The following is a 22,862-nucleotide window of genomic DNA, read 5'->3' as shown; positions in this document are numbered from 1 at the left end:
AGATGAGGGTTTATACATGCAAGAAAAGAAGCAATTGGTCTCCCTGTTTTAATCTAACCCACTGAGCTCCTGAGCAGTGACAAGGGCAGTTTAGGAAATGAAGACTGACCTCTATTTTACCAATTTAATCATTTCTTAGTCTGTGTAATTAGTTTTATAGAACATGCTGAATATTTCTATTTTATTGAATTAAATAAATGTTTTTTAATTAAATAAGCATGTGTAGTAAAGATTGTGAACAGGTCTAAGATAACTCAAATGAGTTTGGGCATAGTACTTTAAAGCTATACTTCAAGTAGGTGTATATTTACAAGCCAGTTAGAAAAGAATGAGACCATGCATGTTGTTTTATAACATGTATACTTTTCTTTTACAATTTCATGGTAGATTTTTTTTTTAATTTGATAGAACTCTTTCAGATTATAGAATCATTTGAATTAAAACTTGCTCAAATATTGCTGGACTTTTTATCTTTTCTAGGTAATGACTTGTGTTTGGTGTAATAAAAAAGGACTCTTGGCTACAAGTGGCAATGATGGCACCATCCGGGTGTGGAATGTCACCAAGAAGCAGTATTCACTGCAACAGACCTGTGTGTTCAACAGATTGTGAGTACTGACATTAGCTCTCTTGGGTAACATTTAAAAATAAGACAATCCTAAACATGCTTCATCTTGGTTGTGTTAGTGTACTCAAATTGTCACTAAAATTTTTTACAGTTTTTTCTCTTAGAACAGTCTCCAGTGTTTTTTTTTTTTAATTTACAAGATAGTAATTTAGAAAATAAAAATACTGTCAATATCTGTCAACTTACTCAAAATTAAATCAAGGTCTACTATGCCAGCATTATAAATGTTCAATTCTATAAAACAGTAGGCTAATTTTCCATCATTCTTCAAGGATTATTTAGGAATTAGGGTAATGATATTTCTTCTGTAGCAGTGTAGCATCTTCTATATTTTTATAGCTAGCCATAAAACTTCCCTAGCTATTAGGCAAACAAGAGTCAGTGTGCTCTGAGTAATAACCATATGTATAACCCATATGGAATCAGAATACTTTTGTTGACAAATTATGTACTACATTAAATGATGAATTGTCTAAGTATTATTTTTTTGTAATTCTACATTTTTCACATTATGACAAACACTAGCAATTATGTGATTGTCAAATACTGCTAGCCAGGCTTTTGAAATGTAAAAGCTTTTGATTTGCCTTTATGTACTATAGTCTATATAAAACCCTTATTTTAAGGTTTAGGATTTAGTTTACTTTGTGATGATGGGGATTAGAATTCCATACATATCTGTTATATTCTAGGGAAGGTGATGCTGAGGAAAGCCTGGGATCACCTAGTGATCCAAGTTTCTCACCTGTTTCCTGGAGTATCAGTGGCAAATATCTAGCTGGGGCTTTGGAAAAGATGGTGAATATCTGGCAAGTTAATGGTAAGAGTCACATAAATACTAGTAAACTGCTGAAGCTACTTTTTTTTAAAAAAGCCTTTCTCTTAGCCTTCTAAGTCCAAACATTGGCTTCCCTTCACCTTGAATCTCACAATCTGTTCATAAACTGTGAAAATCTATGCATAGTATGGTTTAAATTAAAGAGAAAGTGTTCATTTCCTGACTTTTTCTTCTAGGAGTTTCAATTAACCGGGTAGTTGTAAACTAAAAATTCTTTCTATGTACCACTCAGCATTCAGGATAGGATTTGAGGAGAAGTAGCAGTCACTGCATTTTTAGCTATGTATTCTTTTGAATCACCTGAAATATTTCTATTAATTTTATCTGTTTCACAGGGACAAACTCTTGTTGATTTTTTTTTTTTTTTTTTTGCGGTACGCGGGCCTCTCACCGTTGCGGCCTCTCCCGCTGCGGAGCACAGGCTCCGGCCGCGCAGGCTCAGCGGCCACGGCCCACGGGCCCGGCCGCTCCGCAGCATATGGGATCCTCCCGGACCGGGGCACGAACCCATATCCCCTGCATCGGCAGACGGACTCTCAACCACTGCGCCACCAGGGAGGCCCTCTTGTTGATTTTTAGTAACCTCTCTGGAAAGTAAAAATTATTATTGTAATCTTGGGCTTACCAGCATTTTTGTTTGCTTTTGCATGTTTGGGTAATAGCTGTTCTGCTTCATATATTTGAAGGAACAGCTAGCCTTAACTATAGGTAAATTTTGTATGTTAATTTGGTTTTCAGTAATTATTAGGAAAGGACTTAAGTGTTTGACATTTGTATGTTGATTATTTTCCTTTATTCTTTCTCCTATAAAGCTATCATTTTTGTCCTATTAATAGTTACAGAAAAGCTATGAATTTGATAATCATATGTAGTATATAAATGAAGGATCTTGCCTTGCAGTCTTATTCATTAGTAGGCTATTATGAAATTGGGGACTGCTTTGAGTGTATTAAATTAAATAGTACGTATTTTTGTTATTGTTATTGTTTTTAAGAATTAAGTGGCAACTAGTTAACATTTTCTCCCTCTTTAGGAGGAAAAGGGTTAGTAGATATTCAGCCTCACTGGGTATCTGCCCTGGCTTGGCCAGAAGAGGGTCCATCCTCAGCCTGGTCAGGAGAATCTCCAGAATTATTGTTGGTGGGACGGATGGATGGATCTCTAAGACTGATTGAAGTTGTTGATGTATCCACCATGCACCGTCGAGAATTGGAGCATTGCTATCGAAAGGATGGTAAGTGACTGGAATTCTGTCTGGTTGAGAAAGTGTTCCCCCCAGTCAAATAGATTTACTTTTTTGGCACATGCTGAGTAAATATTACTTTTGGTTTTGTTTTCTAAATTGTTCAGTTGGTATTTAATTTTAGTTAGTTACTAAGTTGAAAGATATTTTTTTGTCAACCCCTACCACACATCACTGCCAAAATAAGATCTAAATTAGTCATTTATCCTTTGTGCAAGTGTCTGAACACTTCTAGTGGGCACTAGATCTCTCTAGAATGTTAAGAATGTCCAAGAGGAAAAAAGATAATAATCATTGATGGAGATGAAATTGTTAACAAATGAGTAAAATTAAGGAAATGGGGGAAGGAGGAGATGGGGAGGGAAGTTTCTGATTTAAGAAGTCATAGTAGGAAGCCTACTTTTACTTATTTTCTCGCTATCTTCCTTTTGGATGGCTAGGCATCTTACTAGATAGTTTTTGTTAGATGTTTTGGGGGAGTAGGATATCTCGAAGATCCCAGCCACAGCCATGCAGTTTCGAGGCCTAGAGGACAGCACGCTTGCTTCTCAGATGTCTGAGAGGAAAGCTCGCCCTCTCTTCTCTTCTCTCTCAGCGTGAAGGGTGCACTGCCCAGTTAGCAATCCCTGTCCTCCCCTGACAGCCCGTGGCTTCTTTTTATTCACAGAGTAATGCTAATGTCATTACTCTCAGTTTCTGTCTTCTGCGAATACTGGGGATCCTCCAGAAACATGTCATCTCCACCACTACAAGTCAATATTCATTTGCTTTCTTCAAGGTCCATAGCCCCGGTCTGATAGTATCGTAGGGTCTCCTGCAGAGGCGGGTGGGGGGGTGGCTCTGGCTCATTGTGGGGACAAAGACACAGGCAGCAGCAGTTCTGGGGAGTATGCACTGGCCTGAGCCCTCCTGGTGGCTGCCATTTTCTTACCCAGTTTTTTTTTAAATAGGTAATACCATCATAGGGTTCAAAAAATTTTAAGTTTAAAAAGGTATACAGTAGGGAATTCCCTGGCGGTTCAGTGGTTAGGACTCCACGCTTCCACTGCAGGGGGCACGGGTTTGATCCCTGGTCAGGGAACTAAGATCCCACATGCCGCATGGTGCAGCAAAAATAAATAAATAAATAAAAAGGCATACAGTAAAAAGCCTTTCTCACATCTGCTCAGCTCCCATGTCCCCATTCTACTCCCACAGATACTGTTTTTTACTTCTTTTGTAGCCTTCCAGTGTTACATATACTTAAAGAAACAAGTATGAATATAGATCGTTAGAATATAACATGTTTAATAGAATATGGAAACACACTGAATAGGCAATATTAAGCAAAAGAAGGGACAGGAAATTTTTTTTTCTAAGAGTTGGATTATTTCACTTCTCAGTTTCATGGTAGATTCTGGTCCGAAAGGAAAGAACCTTATACAATGACTTAAAATCAGCAAAGGAATTCAGTTGTCTCTGTTTTTCAATAACCACTTCAAAATGAAAGATTAAAAATGAGGTACTCCTCATCACTTACAAATAACACTTTTAAAGTGGGTTACATGAAATCCCAGCTGTAAGCTTACATTTTGTCTAAATGTGTTAAAGAGATGTTTGTAAACTTACTTGCAGTGGTTGTAGAGGTATATATTTGTTGCAAAGTCTCTGTCTTTTAAGGGAGACAATGACAAATAAGTCTCTCTTATTTTCTTTTTAAAATTTTTATTTTGTTCTATCATGTTAGTGTCTGTAACTTGCATTGCTTGGTTCAGTGAAGACAGACCATTTGCAGTGGGATATTTTGATGGAAAACTGTTATTGGGAACAAAGGAACCGCTTGAGAAAGGAGGCATTGTTCTAATTGATGCACATAAGGTAAAGCATCTTTACCTGATGGTTGCTTTTTCTTGTTTTATACTGTAGTATTGCTTGATACTAGTTTTCTCAAAGAACTTTTTTATATCAGTCACTTATGATTTAATATTCTGTTGTTATACGAAGTCTTTGGACCATGTATGTAAACGGAAAAGTCTATGTAAGAAAGCCATTGAGCTAAGAAAGAGGTAAAACCAAAACAGTGAAAGAGGAATACCCTTGGAACACCCCCTGTCAGAGTACCTCCCACTAATGCTAGAAATTCCATCTATGAAGAATGATTCCTTTACCTTAAACAGAGGTTGCCAGTTCAGATGCTTATGGGGCCATCTAGGCAAGTAACATAAATGCATGAAGCCAGGAGCTGGAAGGTGTGAAGGAGGGTAAAAAAAACGAAGTCAGAAGAACCCAATGATGACAACCATATAAACACAAGACATGTCCCAGATTCTCATAGTATTAACTATTTTTGGTGTAAGAGATGCTTTTTTAAAGAAGTCTCTTCTTTTTCATATTTTAATGATCAGTAGTCCATAAAAATAACTTTTAAAATGGTGATGAAAGATAACATATCCCTTCTGAATCAGAATTTCATAATTCATTCATCCAGCTAACATTTATTGAGCTTTGACTGCAACAAATATATATAGTGCAGACTATATTAAAGGGTGAGTTGGTCTAGTGATTGGAAATAATATTCCAGTATCTAATTTGCATAAAATGTTGATTTCAGAATAATTGAGTGATAGAAGTATAGGTCATAAATTATTAAGTTTAAAGTATTTGTGAAGGAAGCATTACTATGATTTTTTTTCTACCTCTACCATTTTAAGGATACTCTTATTAGTATGAAGTGGGACCCGACAGGTCATATTCTTATGACATGTGCCAAAGAAGAAAATGTGAAACTCTGGGGGCCTATTGCAGGATGCTGGCGCTGTCTACATTCACTCTGCCATCCATCTATTGTAAATGGCATTGCTTGGTGCAGCCTTCCAGGGAAAGGATCCAAGTTGCATTTACTGATGGCCAGGTATGTTGTAAATTTGTGTGTGTATGTGTCTTAATTTTTATATTAGTATAGACTGTTACTTGCATTAAGTGTGGCTTCTCAATAATCTTAAACAGTTTACTGCCAGTTACTATTCTTATAATGTGTAATACCATAAGATCACCTTAAAGAAATAAAGAAGTTTTCCATTGTGAAGCTTGGGATATGTAATCCAAAGATATGCCATCTCCTTAACCGTGTGTGATATTGTTAGAATATAGATCCTACTTGTATTTCTTGTGAAAGATTATAGCATACCTATTACAAATAAATTTTTAAAATATACTGTAGTAGTTCTATCAGGTCTTAATTGCTCTTTGAAAATATTTTTACTTCTGCATATTGACATGTTTTGGTTTTATGTGATCAAATTTTTTAAGTGGCTGTCAGAGTGGCTTAGTATGTGTTTGGCGTATCCCACAAGATACCACACAGACCAGTGTGACTAGTTCAGAAGGATGGTGGGACCAGGAATCAAATTGCCAGGTAAATATTCTGGTGTTTTTGAAGACTTTATTTGAAACCACAGATAGTATATGTTATCAAGTAATACTCCTACTCGGTATCTCAAATGTCAAGAGCCATTAGGGAAATGTGAATAATTGTCATACTTTGTGTGCTCTCTGAATTAGCCTAATTTTTTTATAAGTCAGAGATACCATAATTGCCTGTTAAGGTGAGATGTTCAATAAATATGGAGTGGTGATTGTTTATGGTATATAATCAACACTACCAATAGGTGAGTCCTAAGTTAAAGTATTTGGTACAGTGAAGCAGGAACACCACGGGAGCACTCCTATTCAGAGTATCTCTTACTGATACCAGAATTCCACCTATGAAGAACCATTCCTTTACCTTAAACAGAGGTTAAAAATTTACAGTAGACAGGGAATTCCCTTTCAGTCTAGTGGTTAGGACTCAGTGCTTTCACTGCTGTGGCCCTGGGTTCAATCCATAGTCGAGGAACTAAGATCCCACAAGATGATTGGCATGGCCAAAAAAAAAATTGTGGTAGATGCTCACAGAGCCGTCTAGATAAGGAACATAAATTCATTCACAAAGCTGTGGAGAAGGTAAAACACACACAAACACACACACACACAAACACACACACAGGAGCGCACATGCTTCATAGAAAGGGCATAGCTGCCACAGAGGAGATTGCCACCCTCCAGAAATTAGAGCCTATTGCTACCAGATTGTCAAATTTTTTTTTTGGTGGACATCAAAAATTCAGTGTTTTAAGTAAAATCTCCCAATATTAAACATTGGCATCTGACTTGAAATTCTTTAAAACCCTGGTTGGCCAGTTGAATTGTATCCCTGAGTTGCCAGTTTGCAACCTCTGTTGCTTTCTCTTTTGTTCATGATACAAATACATTATGTCATTTTTGGGTAAATGAGTATATCTGGTATTATGCTCTCTCATAACTAAAAGGAAGAGGGAGCTTAAAGGCAGGGAGAAAAGGGTGAGGAGGGAGGAGTAGATAGCTCACTAATGGGAGGAAAATATCACAGAAGCAGAGGTAGGAGCACTAGAGGTAAATCTGATTTGCTCTCTGTGCTAAAGAGTAGCCCTTTGGACAGGCCTACCTATCTCATTCCTAAAACCTGCAGAGCAAACATGAGATTAGATACCATGGGACAGACAGACCCATAAGCCAGCAGAAAGAGGAACTTGTTTGTATAGCACCAGCATGTGCAATTCACAAATGATAGAGGCTAAAAGTGAAAATTACATGAAGTGAAATTTAAAAATTAAGACACTCATTAAAAAGTAGAAGTTAGAATTTTCCTATCTCTGAGGGATAATTGGAACTTACATGTAGTCATTTCTTCCAGTTTGAAGAGTAGAGAACTAGCTTAGAAGTGTATCAAAAAAGATGAAACAGCATCAGCAAAGGAGAACCAGGTTGATATCTTATTATTTTCTGTCAGGCTAGTCCTTATGAGAGAGTTGTCCTTCCCTCCTCCCCAGTTTTATACTGAAATATAAAATTTCCAAGAATGAATTGTAAATCTTGAATCTATAAATTGTTTTATTTTTCAATATTTGTTAAAAATAAAAATGAATTGCAGGATGGATATAGGAAATCAGTCGGAGCCAAGTGTGTTTATCAATTGCGAGGACACATCACCCCTGTCCGGACCGTTGCCTTTAGTTCTGATGGGTTGGCCCTGGTGTCTGGTGGTTTAGGTGGCCTCATGAACATTTGGTCTTTAAGGGTAAGAGTATAGATGTTATTTTTATCTTAAGAAATGTTTTTAAATTAACTTACATGTGATAAAAGTTAACCCAACCAATCCTAGGAATATTTTGTGTAATAATATCTTGAATATTGAAGAAAACCCTTTCAGAGTTCTCTGCCCTTTAATTTTTTTCTTTTTTTAATATCTTTATTGGAGTATAATTGCTTTACAATGGTGTGTTAGTTTCTCCTGTATAACAGAGTGAATCAGCTATATATATACATGTATCCCCATATCTCCTCCCTCTTGCATCTCCCTCCCACCCTCCCTATCCCACCCTTCTAGCTGGTCACAAAGCACTGAGCTGAGCTCCCTGTGCTATGCAACTGCTTTCCACTGCTAGCTATTTTACATTTGGTAGTGTATATACACTACCACTCTCTCACTTTGTCCCAGCGTACCCTTCCCCCTCCCCATGTCCTGAAGTCCATTCTCTAATAGGTCTGCATCTTTATTCCGGTCTTGCCCCTAGGTTCTTCATGACTTTTTTTTTTTTTTTTTTTAGATTCCATATATATGTGTTAGCATACGGTATTTGTTTTTCTCTTTCTGACTTACTTCATTCTCTATGACAGTCTCTAGGCCCATCCACCTCATTACAAATAACTCAATTTCATTTCTTTTTAATAATGAGTAATATTCCATTGTATATATGTGCCACATCTTCTTTATCCATTCATCTGTCGATGGACACTTAGGTTGCTTCCACATCCTGGCTATTGTAAATAGTGCTGCAATGAACATTGTGGTACATGACTCTTTTTGAATTATGGTTTTCTCAGGGTATATGCCCAGTAGTGGGATTGCTGGGTCATATGGTAGTTCTATTGTTAGTTTTTTAAGGAACCTCCATACTGTTCTCTATAGTGGCTGTACCAATTCACATTCCCACCAACAGTGCAAGAGTGTTCCCTTTTCTCCACGCCCTCTCCAGCATTTATTGTTTCTAGATTTTTTGATGATGGCCATTCTGACCGTGTGAGGTGGTACCTCATTGTAGTTTTGACTTGCATTTCTCTAATGATTAGTGATGTTGAGCATTCTTTCATGTGTTTGTTGGCAATCTGTATATCTTCTTTGGAGAAATGTCTGTTTAGGTCTTCTGCCCATTTTTGGATTGGGTTGTTTGTTTTTTTGATATTGAGCTGCAAGAGCTGCTTGTATATTTTGGAGATTAATCCTTTGTCAGTTGCTTCATTTGCAAATATTTTCTCCCATTTTGAGAGTTGTATTTTCGTCTTGTTCATGGTTTTGTTTGCTGTTCAAAAGCTTTTAAGTTTCATTAGGTCCCATTTGTTTATTTTTGTTTTTATTTCCATTTCTCTAGGAGGTGGGTCAAAAAGGATCTTGCTGTGATTTATGTCATGGAGTGTTTTGCTATGTTTTCCTCTTAAGAGTTTTATAGTGTCTGGCCTTACATTTAGGTCTTTAATCCATTTTGAGTTTATTTTTGTGTATGGTGTTAGGGAGTGTTCCAATTTCATTCTTTTACATGTAGCTGTCCAGTTTTCCCAAACCACTTATTGAAGAGGCTGTCTTTTCTCTGTTGTATATTCTTGCCTCCTTTATGAAAAATAAGGTGACCATATGTGCCTGGGTTTATCTCTGGGCTTTCTATCCTATTCCATTGATCTATATTTCTGTTTTTGTGCCAGTACCATACTGTCTTGATTACTGTAGCTTTGTGGTATAGTCTGAAGTCAGGGAGCTTAATTCCTCCAGCTCTGTTTTTCTTTCTCAAGATTGCTGTGGCTATTGGGGGTCTTTTGTGTTTCCATACAAATTGTGAAATTTTTTGTTCTAGTTCTGTGAGAAATGCCATTGGTGGTTCGATGGGGATTGCAGTGAATCTGTAGATTGCTTTGGGTAGTATAGTCATTTTCACAATGTTGATTCTTCCAATCCAAGAACATGGTATATCTCTCCATCTGTTTGTATCATCTTTAATTTCTTTCATCAGTGTCTTAAAGTTTTCTGCATACAGGTCATTTTTCTCCTTAGGTAGGTTTATTCCTAGGTATTTTATTCTTTTTGTTGCAATGGTAAAATGGGAGTGTTTCCTTAATTCCTCTTTCAGATTTTTCATCATTAGTGTATAGGAATGCAAGAGATTTCTTTGCATTACCTTTGTATCCTGCTACTTTACCAAATTCATTGATTAGTTCTAGTCGTTTTCTGGTAGCATCTTTAGGGTTCTCTATGTATAGTATCATGTCATTTTCAAACAGTGACAAGTTTACTTCTTCTTTTCCTATTTGCATTCCTTTTATTTCTTTTTCTTCTCTGATTGCTGTGGCTAAAACTTCCAAAACTATGTTGAATAATAGTGGTGAGAGTGGGCAACTTTTCTTGTTCCTGATCTTAGTGGAAATAGTTTCAGTTTTCACCATTGAGAATGATGTTGGCTGTGTGTTTGTCACATATGGCCTTTATTATGTTGAGGTAAGTTCCCTCTGTGCCTACTTTGTGGAGAGCTTTTATCATAGATGGGTGTTAAATTTTGTCAAAACATTTTCTGCATCTATTGAGATGATCATATGGTTTTTATCCTTCAGTTTGTTAGTATGGTTTATCACATTGATTGATTTGTGTACTTTGAAGAATCCTTGCATTCCTGGGTTGAACCCTACTTTATCATGGTGTATGATCCTTTTAATATGCTATTGGATTCTGTTTGCTAGTATTTTGTTGAGGATTTTTGCTTGTATGTTCATCAGTGATATTGGCCTGTAGTTTTCTTTTTTTGTGGTATCTTTGTCTTTTTTTGGTGTCAGGGTGATGGTGGCCTTGTAGAATGAGTTTGGGAGTGTTCCTCCCTTTGCTATTTTTTGGAAGAGTTTGAGAAGAAGAATAGGTGTTAGCTCTTCTCTAAGTGTTTGGTAGAATTCGCCTCTGAAGCCATCTGGTCCTGGACTTTTGTTTGTTGGAAGATTTTTAATCACAGTTTCAATTTCAGTGTTTGTGATTGGTCTGTTTATATTTTCGGTTTCTTCCTGGTTCAGTCTCGTAAGGTTGTGCTTTTCCAAGAATTTGTCCATTTCTTCCAGGTTGCCCATTTTATTGGCATGTAGTTGCTTGTAGTAATCTCTCATGATCCTTTGTATTTTTGCAGAAGTTGTTACTTCTCCTTTTTCGTTTCTAATTCTATTGATTTGAGTCTTCTCCCTTTTTTTCTTGATGAGTCTGGCTAATGTTTTGTCAATTTTTTTTATCTTCTCAAAGAACCAGCTTTTAGTTTTATTGATCTTTGCTATCGTTTCCTACATTTCTTTTTCACTTATTTCTGACCTGATCTTTATGATTCCTTTCCTTCTACTGACTTTGGGGGTTTTTTGTTCTTCTTTCTCTAATTGCTTTAGGTGTAAGGTTAGGTTGTTTACTTGAGATTTTTCTTGTGTCGTGAGGTAGAATTGTATTGCTATAAACTTCCCTCTTAGAACTGCTTTTGCTGCATCCCATAGGTTTTGGGTCATCATGTTTTCATTGTCATATGTTTCTAGGTATTTTTTGATTTCCTCTTTGATTTCTTGAGTGATCTCTTGGTTATTTAGTAGTGTATTGTTTATATTCCATGTGTTTATATTTTTTACAGATTTTTTCCTGTGATTGATATCTAGTCTCATAGCATTGTGGTCGGAAAAGATATTTGATACGATTACAATTTTCTTAAATTAACCAAGGCTTGATTTGTGACCCACGATATGATCTCTCCTGGAGAGTGTTCCATGAGCAATTGAGAAGAAAGTGTAAACTGCTGTTTTTGGATGGAACGTCCTATAAATATCAATTAAGTCCATCTTGTTTAATGTATCATTTAAAGCTTGTGTTTCCTCATTTATTTCCATTTTGGTTGATCTGTCCATTGGTGAAAGTGGGGTATTAAAGTCCCCTAGTGTTATTGTGTTACTGTCGATTTTCCCTTTTATGGCTGTTAACATTTGCCTTATGTATTGAGGTGCTCCTATGTTGGGTGCATAAATATTTACAATTGTTATATCTTCTTCTTGGATTGATCCCTTGATCATTATGTAGTGTCCTTCTTTGTCTCTTGTAATAGTCTTATAAAGTCTGTTTTGTCTGAAATGAGAATTGCTACTCCAGCTTTCATTTGATTTCCATTTGCATTGAATATCTTTCTCCATCCCCTCCCTTTCAGTCTGTATGTGTCCCTAGGCTTGAAGTGGGTCTCTTGTAGACAGCGTATATACAGTCTTGTTTTTGTATCCATTCAGCCAGTCTATGTCTTTTGGTTGGGTCATTTAATCCATTTACATTTAAGGTCATTATTGATATGTATGTTCCTATTACCATTTTCTTAATGTTTTGGGTTTGTTATTGTAGGCCTTTTACTTCTCTTGTGTTCCCTGCCTAGAGATGTTCCTTTAGCATTTGTTGTAGAGCTGGTTTGGTGGTGCTGAATTCTCTTAACTTTTGCTTGTCTGTAAAGTTTTTGATTTCTCTGTCAGATCTGAATGAGATCCTTGCTGGGTAGAGTAATCTTGGCTGTAGGTGTTTCCCTTGCCTCACTTTAAATATGTCCTGCCACTCCCTTCTGGCTTGCAGAGTTTCTGCTGAAAGATCAGCTGTTAATTTTATGGGGATTCCCTTGTATGTTAATTGTTGCTTTTCCCTTGCTGCTTTTAATATTTTTTCTTTGAATTTAATATTTGTTGGTTTGGTTAATATGTGTCTTGGCATGTTTCTCCTTGGATTTTTCCTGTATGGAACTCTCTGCACTTCCTGGTCTTGATTGACTCTTTCCTTCCTCATATTAGGGAAGTTTTCAACTATAATCTCTTCAGATAGTTTTGCAGTTCCTTTTTTTTTTCTCTTCTTCTGGGACCCCTAGAATTCGAATGTTGGTGCGTTTAATGTTGTCCCAGAGGTCTCTGAGGCTCTCCTCAATTCTTTTCTTTCTTTTTTCTATATTCTGCTCTGCGGTAGTTATTTCCACTCTTTTATCTTCCAGGTCACTTATCCGTTCTTCTGCCTCAGTTATTCTGCTATTGATTCCTTCTAGAGAATTTTTAATTTCTTCTTTTGTGTTGTTCATCATTGTTTGTTTGCTCTTTAGTTCTTCTAGGTTCTTCTTAAACGTTTCTTGTATTTTCTCCATTCTGTTTCCAAGATTTTGCATCATCTTTACTATCATTACTCTGAATTCTTTTTCAGGTAGACTGCCTATTTTCTCTGCATTTGTTTGGTCTGTTGGGTTTTTACCTTGCTCCTTCATCTGCTGTCTATTTGCTGTCTTCTCATTTTGCTTAACTTACTGTGTTTGGGATCTCCTTTTCGCAGGCTGCAGGTTCGTATTTCCTGTTGTTTTTTGGTGTCTGCCCCCAGTGGGTAAGGTTGGTTCAGTGGGTTGTGTAGGCTTCCTGTTGGAGGGGACAGGTGCCTGGTGGGTGGGGCTGGATCTTGTCTTTCTGGTTGGCAGGACCATGTCCAGTGGTGTGTTTTGGGGTATCTATGAAGTTAGTATGATTTTAGGCAGCATCTCTCTAATGGGTGGGCTTGTGTTCCTATCTTGCTAGTTGTTTGACATGGGGTGTCCAGCACTGGAGCTTGCTGGTCGTTGAGTGGAGCTGGGTCTTAGCGTTGAGATGGAGATCTCTGGGAGAGGTTTCACCATTTGATATTACATGGGGCTGGGAGGTCTCCAGTGGTCCAATGTCCTGAACTCGGCTGTCCCACCTGAGAGGCTCAGGCCTGACACCAGGCTGGAGCACCAAGATCCTGTCAGCCACACGGCTGAGAAGAAAAGGGAGAAAAAAGAAAGAAAGAAAGAAGGAAAGAAAGAAAAAATAAATAAATAAAATAAAGTTATTAAAATAAAAATAAATTATTAAAAATTAAAAAGCAATAAAAAAAACAGAAAGAAAGAAGAGAGCTACCAAACCAAAAAACAAATCCACCAATGATAACAGTTGCTAAAAAGTATACTAAAAAAAAACAAAAAACGGACAGTCAGAAAGAACCCTAGGACAAATGGCAAAAGCAAAGCTATACAGACAAAATTACCCTAAGAAGCATACAGATACACACTCACAAAAAGAAAAAGGAAAAAAAATTATATATATATATATATATATATATATATATATATATATAAGGAAGAGAGCAACAAGATCAGTAAACAAACCTACCAATGATGATAAGTTCTAAATACTAAACTAAGATAAACATAAAGCCAGAAACAAATTAGATGCAGAAAGCAAATCCCAAGTCTACAGTTGCTCCCAAAGTATACTGCCTCAATTTTTGGATGATTTCTTGTCTATTCAGGTATTCCACAGATGCAGGGTACATCAAGTTGATTGTGGAGGTTTAATCCACTGCTCCTGAGGCTGCTGGGAGAGATTTCCCTTTCTCTTCTTTGTTCACACAGCTCCCAGGGTTCAGCTTTGGATTTGGCCCCGTCTCTGCATGTAGGTTGCCTGAAGGTGTCTGTTCCCCGCCCAGACAGGATGGGGTTAAAGGAGTGGCTGATTAGGGGGCTCTGGCTCACTCAGGCCGGGGGGGATGGAGGAGTACAGATGCAGGGCAAGCCTCCAGTGGCAGAGGCCAGCGTGACGTTGCACCAGCCTGAGGCGCGCCGTGTGTTCTCCTGGGGAAGTTGTCCCTGTATCACGGGACCCTGGCAGTGGCAGGCTGCACAGGCTCCTGGGAGGGGAGGTGTGGATAGTGATCTGTGCTTGCACACAGCCTTCTTGGTGGCTGCAGCAGCAGCCTTAGCGTCTCATGCCCATGCCTGGTGTCCACGCTGGTAGCTGCGCCTCATGCCCATCTCTGGAGCTCCTCTAGGCAGTGCTCTGAATCCCCTCTCCTTGCGCACCGGAAACAATGGTCTCTTGCCTCTTAGACAGGTCCAGACTTTTCCCTGGACCCCCTGCCGGGTAGCTGTGACACACTAGCCCCCGTCAGGCTGTGTTCATGTAGCCAACCCCAGTCCTCTCCCTGGGGTCTGACCTCCGAAGCCTGAGCCTCAGCTCCCAGCCCCCACCTGCTCTGGCAGGTGAGCAGATGAGCCTTTCAGGCTGGTGAGTGCTGGTCGGCCCCGATCCTCTGTGCAGGAATCTCTCCGCTTTGCCCTCTGCACCCCTGTTGCTGCGCTCTTCTCCGCGGCTCCGAAGCTTCCCCCTCACCCACCCCATCTCCACCAGTGAAGGGCCTTCCTAGTGTGTGGAAACTTTTCCTCCTTCACAGCTCCCTCCCAGAGGTGCAGGTCCTGTCCGTATTCTTTTGTCTCTTTTTTTCCTTTTTTCTTTTGCCCTACCCAGGTACATGGGGAGTTTCTTGCCTTTTGGGAAGTCTGAGGTCTTCTGCCAACGTTCAGTAGGTGTTCTGTAGGAGTTGTTCCACATGTGGATGTATTTCTGGTGTATCTGTGGGGAGGAAGGTGATCTCCACGTCTTACTCCTCTGCCATCTTGAAGGCGCCCCTGCCCTTATTTTTTCTTAATGATGTATTTTTTAAATCATTTAGAAAAGGCTCTAGAAAATTGGATAGTGGTATGCAGTTGGGCATTGCCAAATGTAGCTAAAGTGTAGGTTTTACAATAAGTTTTTGTGAACGTGAAGTATAAATTTAAAATGTAAATAATGGCTAACTAGTTAAGTAGTGTGTATTGATAAATACATCTCATTTTAGGATGGCTCTGTCTTGCAAACTGTTGTGATTGGCTCTGGGGCTATTCAGACCACAGTATGGATTCCAGATGTTGGGGTAGCTGCTTGCTCAAATAGATCAAAGGTAATCTTACAATCATATCAAGTTGTAAGTTGTTAGCCTGTGAGGTATCTTAAAAATCGTAGTCCAAGCATCCCACTTTACTGAGGCGAAAAATGATATCCAGAGGGATTATTACTTGCCCAAGATAATGCAGCTATTTAGTGACAGAAGGAAAACTAGAACCTGGTACTCTCCTATACCCTATACTTTGGGAAAAATGCTTAATTATTGAATGACTTTCCACTGGAAATTATAAAGAGAATTTATTACTTTCTGCCATGATTTTTGAGACAGCACTAAATTATCTAAAGAATTTTCCCTGAAAAGAAGGACTACCTCAAAAACCTTTAACTCAACTATATAGAATATATCTTGGCTTTCAAATTCAATGTTCTACTAAAAAATACTAGCCCTCTACTGTGAAATAATTCTATGATATGACATTATCTCTTACCATATTGCTTTTCATACCCTTAATGAATAGTGCCAATGTGCTGCTTTGGTTTACATTTATGTGGTTAATATGTGGTAATATTAAAATAGAGCTGAAGACCTGCATGAACAGTCCTACTAGAAGTAAAATGTAGAATCAGACCATAGGCAGTAGCCTACATAGAATAAACCATAGAGCCACAGAGCAGTGCTGCTTCTCTCGTAGATGTGTGTCCCTCAGCAGAGTACTACTTCCTCTAGTATCCTTGTGGTCATGTCAGACTCTTAAAATATACTAGATACCTTGTCCTACAAGTCCTATGACATAGCAAATAATTAAGTCTCTTTTAAGAAGAATCAGCTAATCCAAGGTAGTTCACACATTTTACAGTTACTCACTTGTTTTTACCTTAGACAAAATTTAGGATGTTTTGAAGTTCATAGGCATTAAAAAAGTATAGCATAAAATATCCAAAAAGCAAAAGTGTTTAATGTATTACTAGAAGGAATTTCTCATATATGAATGGTGATGGAATGTCTCTCTTTTATTTAAACAAATATCATGTGGCATGGTTTATTTTTCATCAGGATGTTTTGGTCGTGAATTGTACAGCAGAATGGGCTGCTGCCAATCATGTTTTAGCAACCTGTAGGACAGCACTGAAACAACAGGGTGTTCTGGGATTAAACATGGCTCCCTGCATGAGAGCATTTCTGGAGCGGCTCCCCGTGATGCTTCAGGAGCAGTATGCCTATGAAAAGGTAACTGATTACACTCGTTCTTGCAGATGTACAGATGACTGGTGCTTTGGAATTGGAATTATAGCTTTGAATTTATCCCTTAAGAGTATGAGGTCTGAGTAAAATCAGTGGGGCTGTTTGGGCAGAATCAAATGAAGATAATTCATGTCTAAAACAGTTGTTTAGTAATCCTAAGCCTGCTTTTACTTTATTTTAGTGGGACTAAAATTTTTAAATAACGCTCAAATTTGTATAGTGTTTCTATTATTCATGTCAGATTATTTATTCATTCTAAAGCTTCTTTAAATCCCTGTACCTCAGAGTATATCATCTTCCCTTTTCTGACCCATATATCTATTTTTGTGTGGCTTTTTCATCCCACAGTTGGGAGGGGGAATGGATATGGGCGTCAGAGTGAACATCCTGTCCACTTTATCAGGTGAATCCTTGTGGAAAGTTTAGTAGAAGAGGTAAGGTTGAATTAAGTAAGGTCATTAAATACTAGAATGGGAAATTACGGAATTTGGACTTGTTGCCCAGGCCATGATCCTGTATAGCCTGTCTTCCAGCCCTCAGTAGTTACAGTATGCTGCTCCTAGGCAGAGCTCATCTGGGGTTTTTCCTTTTTCCTTTTTTTTTTTTTTTTTGCCATGCTACATTAATCTAATCAGCTGTTACCACACCCAGTTAATTTCACTGAGATTTGCCCAGGTTTTCTTTTCTGAATCGCTCAGTCTCTCACAGAGTTGCTCTAGTACATCTAGGGAGGGCCAGGGAAGAAGGCTGTCTTTGATGGCTACCAGGGTTCTTTTGGTAAAGGAGGAAATGTGAGAGGGAGCAGGTCTCCATGGTTCAGTTATCTGCCTTTTTTTTTTTTAATTCAAGAAAAACTGTAATGAAAATATGCTAAATGCAGTGTGGTGTCCTGGGTTGAATCTTGGAGCAGAAGAGGAGCATTAGAGACTTCCTCGGTGGTCCAGTGGTTAAGAATTCGCCTTCCAGTGCAGGGGACGTGGGTTCGATCCCTGTTTGGGGAACTAAGATCCCACATGCTGAGGGGCAACTAAGTCTGGGCCCTCTAGAGCCCACGCGCTGCAACTAAGTCCCGACACAGCCAATAAATAAATAAGTATTTTTTGAAAAGAAAAGGAGTATTAGTGGGAAACCCTATATAGTTCTGTGGTTTAGTTATTATTGCAACCAATGTTACTTTCTTAGCTTTGATTATCGCACCATGGTTATATAAGATGTGAACATTACAGAATGTTGGGTGAAGGGTTTATAGGGATTCTCTGTACTATCTCTGCAACTCTCTATGTATCTAAAATTATTTCAAAGTAAAAAGCTTAAAAAAGTAAAGTTAAAATATGACTACAGGCTTTCAGAATGCAGGAGGCTAATTTATATTATTTGGCAGAGGCTCTTCAGCATAATATCCTTACATTTTCTCTTAGCCTCATGTGGTTTGTGGTGACCAGCTTGTTCACAGCCCCTATATGCAATGTCTGGCTTCCCTTGCTGTGGGACTTCATCTGGATCAGCTGCTGTGTAATCCTCCAGTGCCACCACACCACCAGAACTGCCTCCCTGACCCTGCATCGTGGAATCCAAATGAGTGGGCCTGGTTAGAATGTTTCTCAACCACCATAAAAGCTGCTGAAGCCCTGACCAATGGAGCACAGTTTCCAGAATCTTTTACTGTTCCTGATCTAGAGCCTGTTCCAGAGGATGAACTTGTACTCCTAATGGTAAGTGTAGTATGAGCTACTGTTATATGTAACTGAGATTGTATTATGGATGTTTAGTAAGTAGCAGACCCTCAATAGGTATTTGCTAGCTTGAATAGAGCAAGAAGCACACCCTTATATAAACTTAAAATATTTTGCGTTTAGATACTCACTTTCAATCTGATGGAAGTCTTCTTTGGTGACAGGGATTGATTATGAGAATTGTGGAGCTCTTATAAATGTGCTGGTTTTCAATGACATAGTCACATATTTTCTCATTTTCTTGTCCATAGGTACCTTGTTATATTTTTTTTTATTATTTTTCCCCTGTTAGAGCTTATCTGTATTTCCTCTGTTTACAATAACATTGTAAAAGTTACCTTCATTTTATTTTATTTTATTTTATTTTTTAAACATCTTTATTGGAGTATAATTGCTTTACAGTGTAGTGTTAGTTTCTGCTGTATAACAAAGTAAATCAGCTGTATGTATACATATATCGCCATATCAACTCCCTCTTGCATATCCCTCCCACCCTCCCGGTCCCATCCCTCTAGGTGGTCACAAAGCACCGAGCTGATCTCCCTGTGCAATGCAGCTGCTTCCCACTAGCTATCTAGTTTACATTTGGTAGTGTGTATATGTCAGTGCTACTCTCTTACTTCATCCCAGCTTACCCTTCCCCCTCCCCGTGCCCTCAAGTCCATTCTCTACATCTGCATCTTTATTTCTATCCTGCCCCTAGGTTTGTCAGAACTTTTTTTTTTTAGATTCCATACATATGTGTTAGCATATGGTATTTGTTTTTCTCTTTCTGACTTATTTCACACTGTATGACAGACTCTAGGTCCATCCACCTCATTACAAATAACTCAATTTTGTTTCTTTTTATGGCTGAGTAATATTCCATTGTATATATGTGCCACATCTTCTTTATCCATTCATCTCTTGATGGACACTTAGGTTGCTTCCATGTCCTGGCTATTGTAAATAAAGCTGCAATGAACATTTTGGTACATGACTCTTTTTGAATTATGGTTTTCTTAGGTTATATGCCCAGTAGTGGGATTGCTGGGTCATGGTAGTTCTATTTGTAGTTTTTTAAGGAACCTCCATACTGTTCCCCATAGTGGCTGTATCAATTTACATTCCCACCAACAGTGCAAGAGTGTTCCCTTTTCTCCACGCCCTCTCCAGCATTTATTGTTTCTAGATTTTTTGATGATGGCCATTCTGACCAGTGTGAGATGATATCTCATTGTAGTTTTGATTTGCATTTCTCGAATGATTAATGCTGTTGAGCATTCTTTCATGTGTTTGTTGGCAATCTGTATATCTTCGTTGGAGAAATGTCTATTTAGGTCTTCTGCCCATTTTTGGATTGGGTTGTCTGTTTTTTTGATATTGAGCTGCATGAGCTGCTTGTAAATTTTGGAGATGAATCCTTTGTCAGTTGCTTCATTTGCAAATATTTTCTCCCATTCTGAGGTTGTCTTTTGGTCTTGTTTAAGGTTTCCTTGGTTGTGCAAAAGCTTTTAAGTTTCATTAGGTCCCATTTGTTTATTTTTGTTTTTATTTCCATTTCTCTAGGAGGTGGGTCAAAAAGGATCTTGCTATGATTTATGTCATGGGGTGTTCTGCCTATGTTTTCTCTTAAGATTTTTATAGTGTCTGGCCTTAACATTTAGGTCTTTAATCCATTTTGAGTTTATTTTTGTGTATGGTGTTAGGGAGTGTTCTAATTTCATTCATTTACATGTAGCTGTTTTCCCAAACCACTTATTGAAGAGGCTGTCTTTTCTCTGTTGTATATTCTTGCCTCCTTTATCAAAGACAAGGTGACCATATGTGCCTGGGTTTATCTCTGGGCTTTCTATCCTATTCCATTGATCTATATTTCTGTTTCTGTGCCAGTACCATACTGTCTTGATTACTGTAGCTTTGTGGTATAGTCTGAAGTCAGGGAGCCTGATTCCTTTAGCTCTGTTTTTCTTTCTCAAGATTGCTTTGGCTATTGGGGGTCTTTTGTGTTTCCATACAAATTGTGAAATTTTTTGTTCTAGTTCTGTGAGAAATGCCATTGGTGGTTCGATGGGGATTGCAGTGAATCTGTAGATTGCTTTGGGTAGTATAGTCATTTTCACAATGTTGATTCTTCCAATCCAAGAACATGGTATATCTCTCCATCTGTTTGTATCGTCTTTAATTTCTTTCATCAGTGTCTTATAGTTTTCTGCATACAGGTCTTTTTTCTCCTTAGGTAGGTTTATTCCTAGGTATTTTTTTCTTTCTGTTGCAGTGGTAAAATGGGAGTGTTTCCTTAATTTCTCTTTCAGATTTTTCATCATTAGTGTATAGGAATGCAAGAGATTTCTTTGCATTACTTTTGTATCCTGCTACTTTACCAAATTCATTAGGTCTAGTAATTTTCTGGTCACATCTTTAGGATCCTCTGTGTATAGTATCATGTCATCTTCAAACAGTGACAGTTTTACTTCTTCTTTTCTGATTTGAATTCCTTTTATTTCTTTTTCTTCTCTGATTGCTGTGGCTAAAACTTGCAAAACTATGTTGAATAATAGTGGTGAGAGTGGGCAACCTTGTCTTGTTCCTGATCTTAGAGGAAAGGTTTCAGTTTTTCACCATTGAGAACAATATTGGCTGTGGGTTTGTCATATATGACCTTTATTATGTTGAGGTAGGTTCCCTCTGTGGCTACTTTCTGGAGAGTTTTTATCATAAATGGATGTTGAATTTTGTCGAAAGTTTTTTCTGCATCTGTTGAGATGATCATATGGTTTTTCTCCTTCAACTTGTTAATATGGTGTATCACATTGATTGATTTGCATATATTGTAGAATCCTTGCATTCCTGTATACACCCCACTTGATCATTGTGTATGATCCTTTTAATGTGCTATTGGATTCTGTTTGCTAGTAGTTTGTTGAGGATTTTTGCACGTATGTTCATCAGTGATATTGGCCTGTAGTTTTCTTTTTTTGTGTGGCATCTTTGTCTTTTTTTGGTATCATGGTGATGGTGACCTTGTAGAATGAGTTTGGGAGTGTTCCTCCCTCTGCTGTATTTTGGAAGAGTTTGAGAAGGATAGGTTTTAGCTCTTCTCTAAATGTTTGATAGAATTTGCCTGTAACGCCATCTGGTCCCGGGCTTTTGTTTGTTGGAAGATTTTTAATCACAGTTTCAATTTCAGTGCTTGTGATTGGTCTGTTTATATTTTCTGTTTCTTCCTGGTTCAGTCTCTGGAAGGTTGTGCTTTTCTAAGAATTTGTCCATTTCTTCCAGGTTGCCCATTTTATTAGCATATAGTTGCTTTTAGTAATCTCTCATGGTCCTTTGTAGTTTTGCAGAAGTTGTTACTTCTCCTTTTTCATTTCTAATTCTATTGATTTGAGTCTTCTCCCTTTTTTTCTTGATGAGTCTGGCTAATGTTTTGTCAATTTTGTTTATCTTCTCAAAGAACCAGCTTTTAGTTTTATTGATCTTTGCTATCGTTTCCTTCATATCTTTTTCATTTATTTCTGATCTGATCTTTATGATTTCTTTCCTTCTGCTAACTTAGGCGGGTTTTTTTTTCCTTCTTTCTCTAATTGCTTTAGGTGTAAGGTTAGGGTTTTTTTGGTTTTGGGGTTTTTTTGTTGGTTTTTAACATCTTTATTGGAGTATAATTGCTTTACAATGGTGTGTTAGTTTCTGCTTCATAACAAAGTGAATCAGCTTTCCATAGGTTAGGTTGTTTATTTGAGATTTTTCTTGTTTCTTGAGGTAGGATTGTATTGCTGTAAACTTCCTCTTAGAACTGCTTTTGCGGCATCCAATAGGTGTTGGGCCGTCGTGTTTTCATTGTCATTTGTTTCTAGGTATTTTTTGATGTCCTCTTTGATTGCTTCAGTTATCTCTTGGTTATTTAGCAGCGTATTGTTTAGCCTCCATGTGTTTGTATTTTTTTTACAGTTTTTTTCCTGTAACTGATATCTAGTCTTGTAGTGTTGTGGTTGGAAAGGACACTTGATATGATTTCATTTTTTCTTCAATTTACCAAGGCTTGATTTGTGACCCAAGATATGATCTACCCTGGAGAATGTTCCATGAGCACTTTAGAAGAACAGTATTCTGTTGTTTTTGGATGGAATGCCCTATAAATATCAATTAAGTCCATCTTGTTTAATGTGTCATTTAAAGCTTGTGTTTCCTTATTTATTTTCATTTTGGATGATATGTCCATTGGTGAAATGTGATGTTAAAGTCCCCTACTATTATTGTGTTACACTCGATTTCCCCTTTTGTGGCTGTTGGCATTTGCCTTGTGTATTGAGCTGCTCCTATATTGGGTGCATAAATATTTA

The 22,862-nt window shown here is 37.9% G+C and overlaps 1 protein-coding gene across 1 annotated transcript in view; it reads left to right on the top strand.

Annotated features, from left to right (window-relative positions):
* HERC1 (HECT and RLD domain containing E3 ubiquitin protein ligase family member 1) overlaps positions 1 to 22,862 on the top strand; it is a 213,134-nt gene that overhangs the window by 163,060 nt on the left and 27,212 nt on the right. Inside the window, exons 52-61 of the mRNA XM_082617315.1 lie at positions 481 to 608; positions 1,321 to 1,448; positions 2,500 to 2,700; positions 4,436 to 4,566; positions 5,400 to 5,599; positions 5,998 to 6,103; positions 7,697 to 7,843; positions 15,518 to 15,619; positions 16,619 to 16,792; positions 18,226 to 18,519. Coding sequence (XP_082473441.1) covers positions 481 to 608; positions 1,321 to 1,448; positions 2,500 to 2,700; positions 4,436 to 4,566; positions 5,400 to 5,599; positions 5,998 to 6,103; positions 7,697 to 7,843; positions 15,518 to 15,619; positions 16,619 to 16,792; positions 18,226 to 18,519 — 1,611 coding nt within the window. The remainder of the gene's footprint in view (positions 1 to 480; positions 609 to 1,320; positions 1,449 to 2,499; positions 2,701 to 4,435; positions 4,567 to 5,399; positions 5,600 to 5,997; positions 6,104 to 7,696; positions 7,844 to 15,517; positions 15,620 to 16,618; positions 16,793 to 18,225; positions 18,520 to 22,862) is intronic.

The sequence above is a fragment of the Mesoplodon mirus genome, assembly GCF_964341445.2.
Source record: "Mesoplodon mirus genome assembly, chromosome: 4".
NCBI classification, from domain to species: Eukaryota; Metazoa; Chordata; class Mammalia; order Artiodactyla; family Ziphiidae; genus Mesoplodon; species Mesoplodon mirus.
Note: the sequence above shows the minus strand (reverse complement) of the source record. Positions and strands in the feature narration are given on the sequence as shown.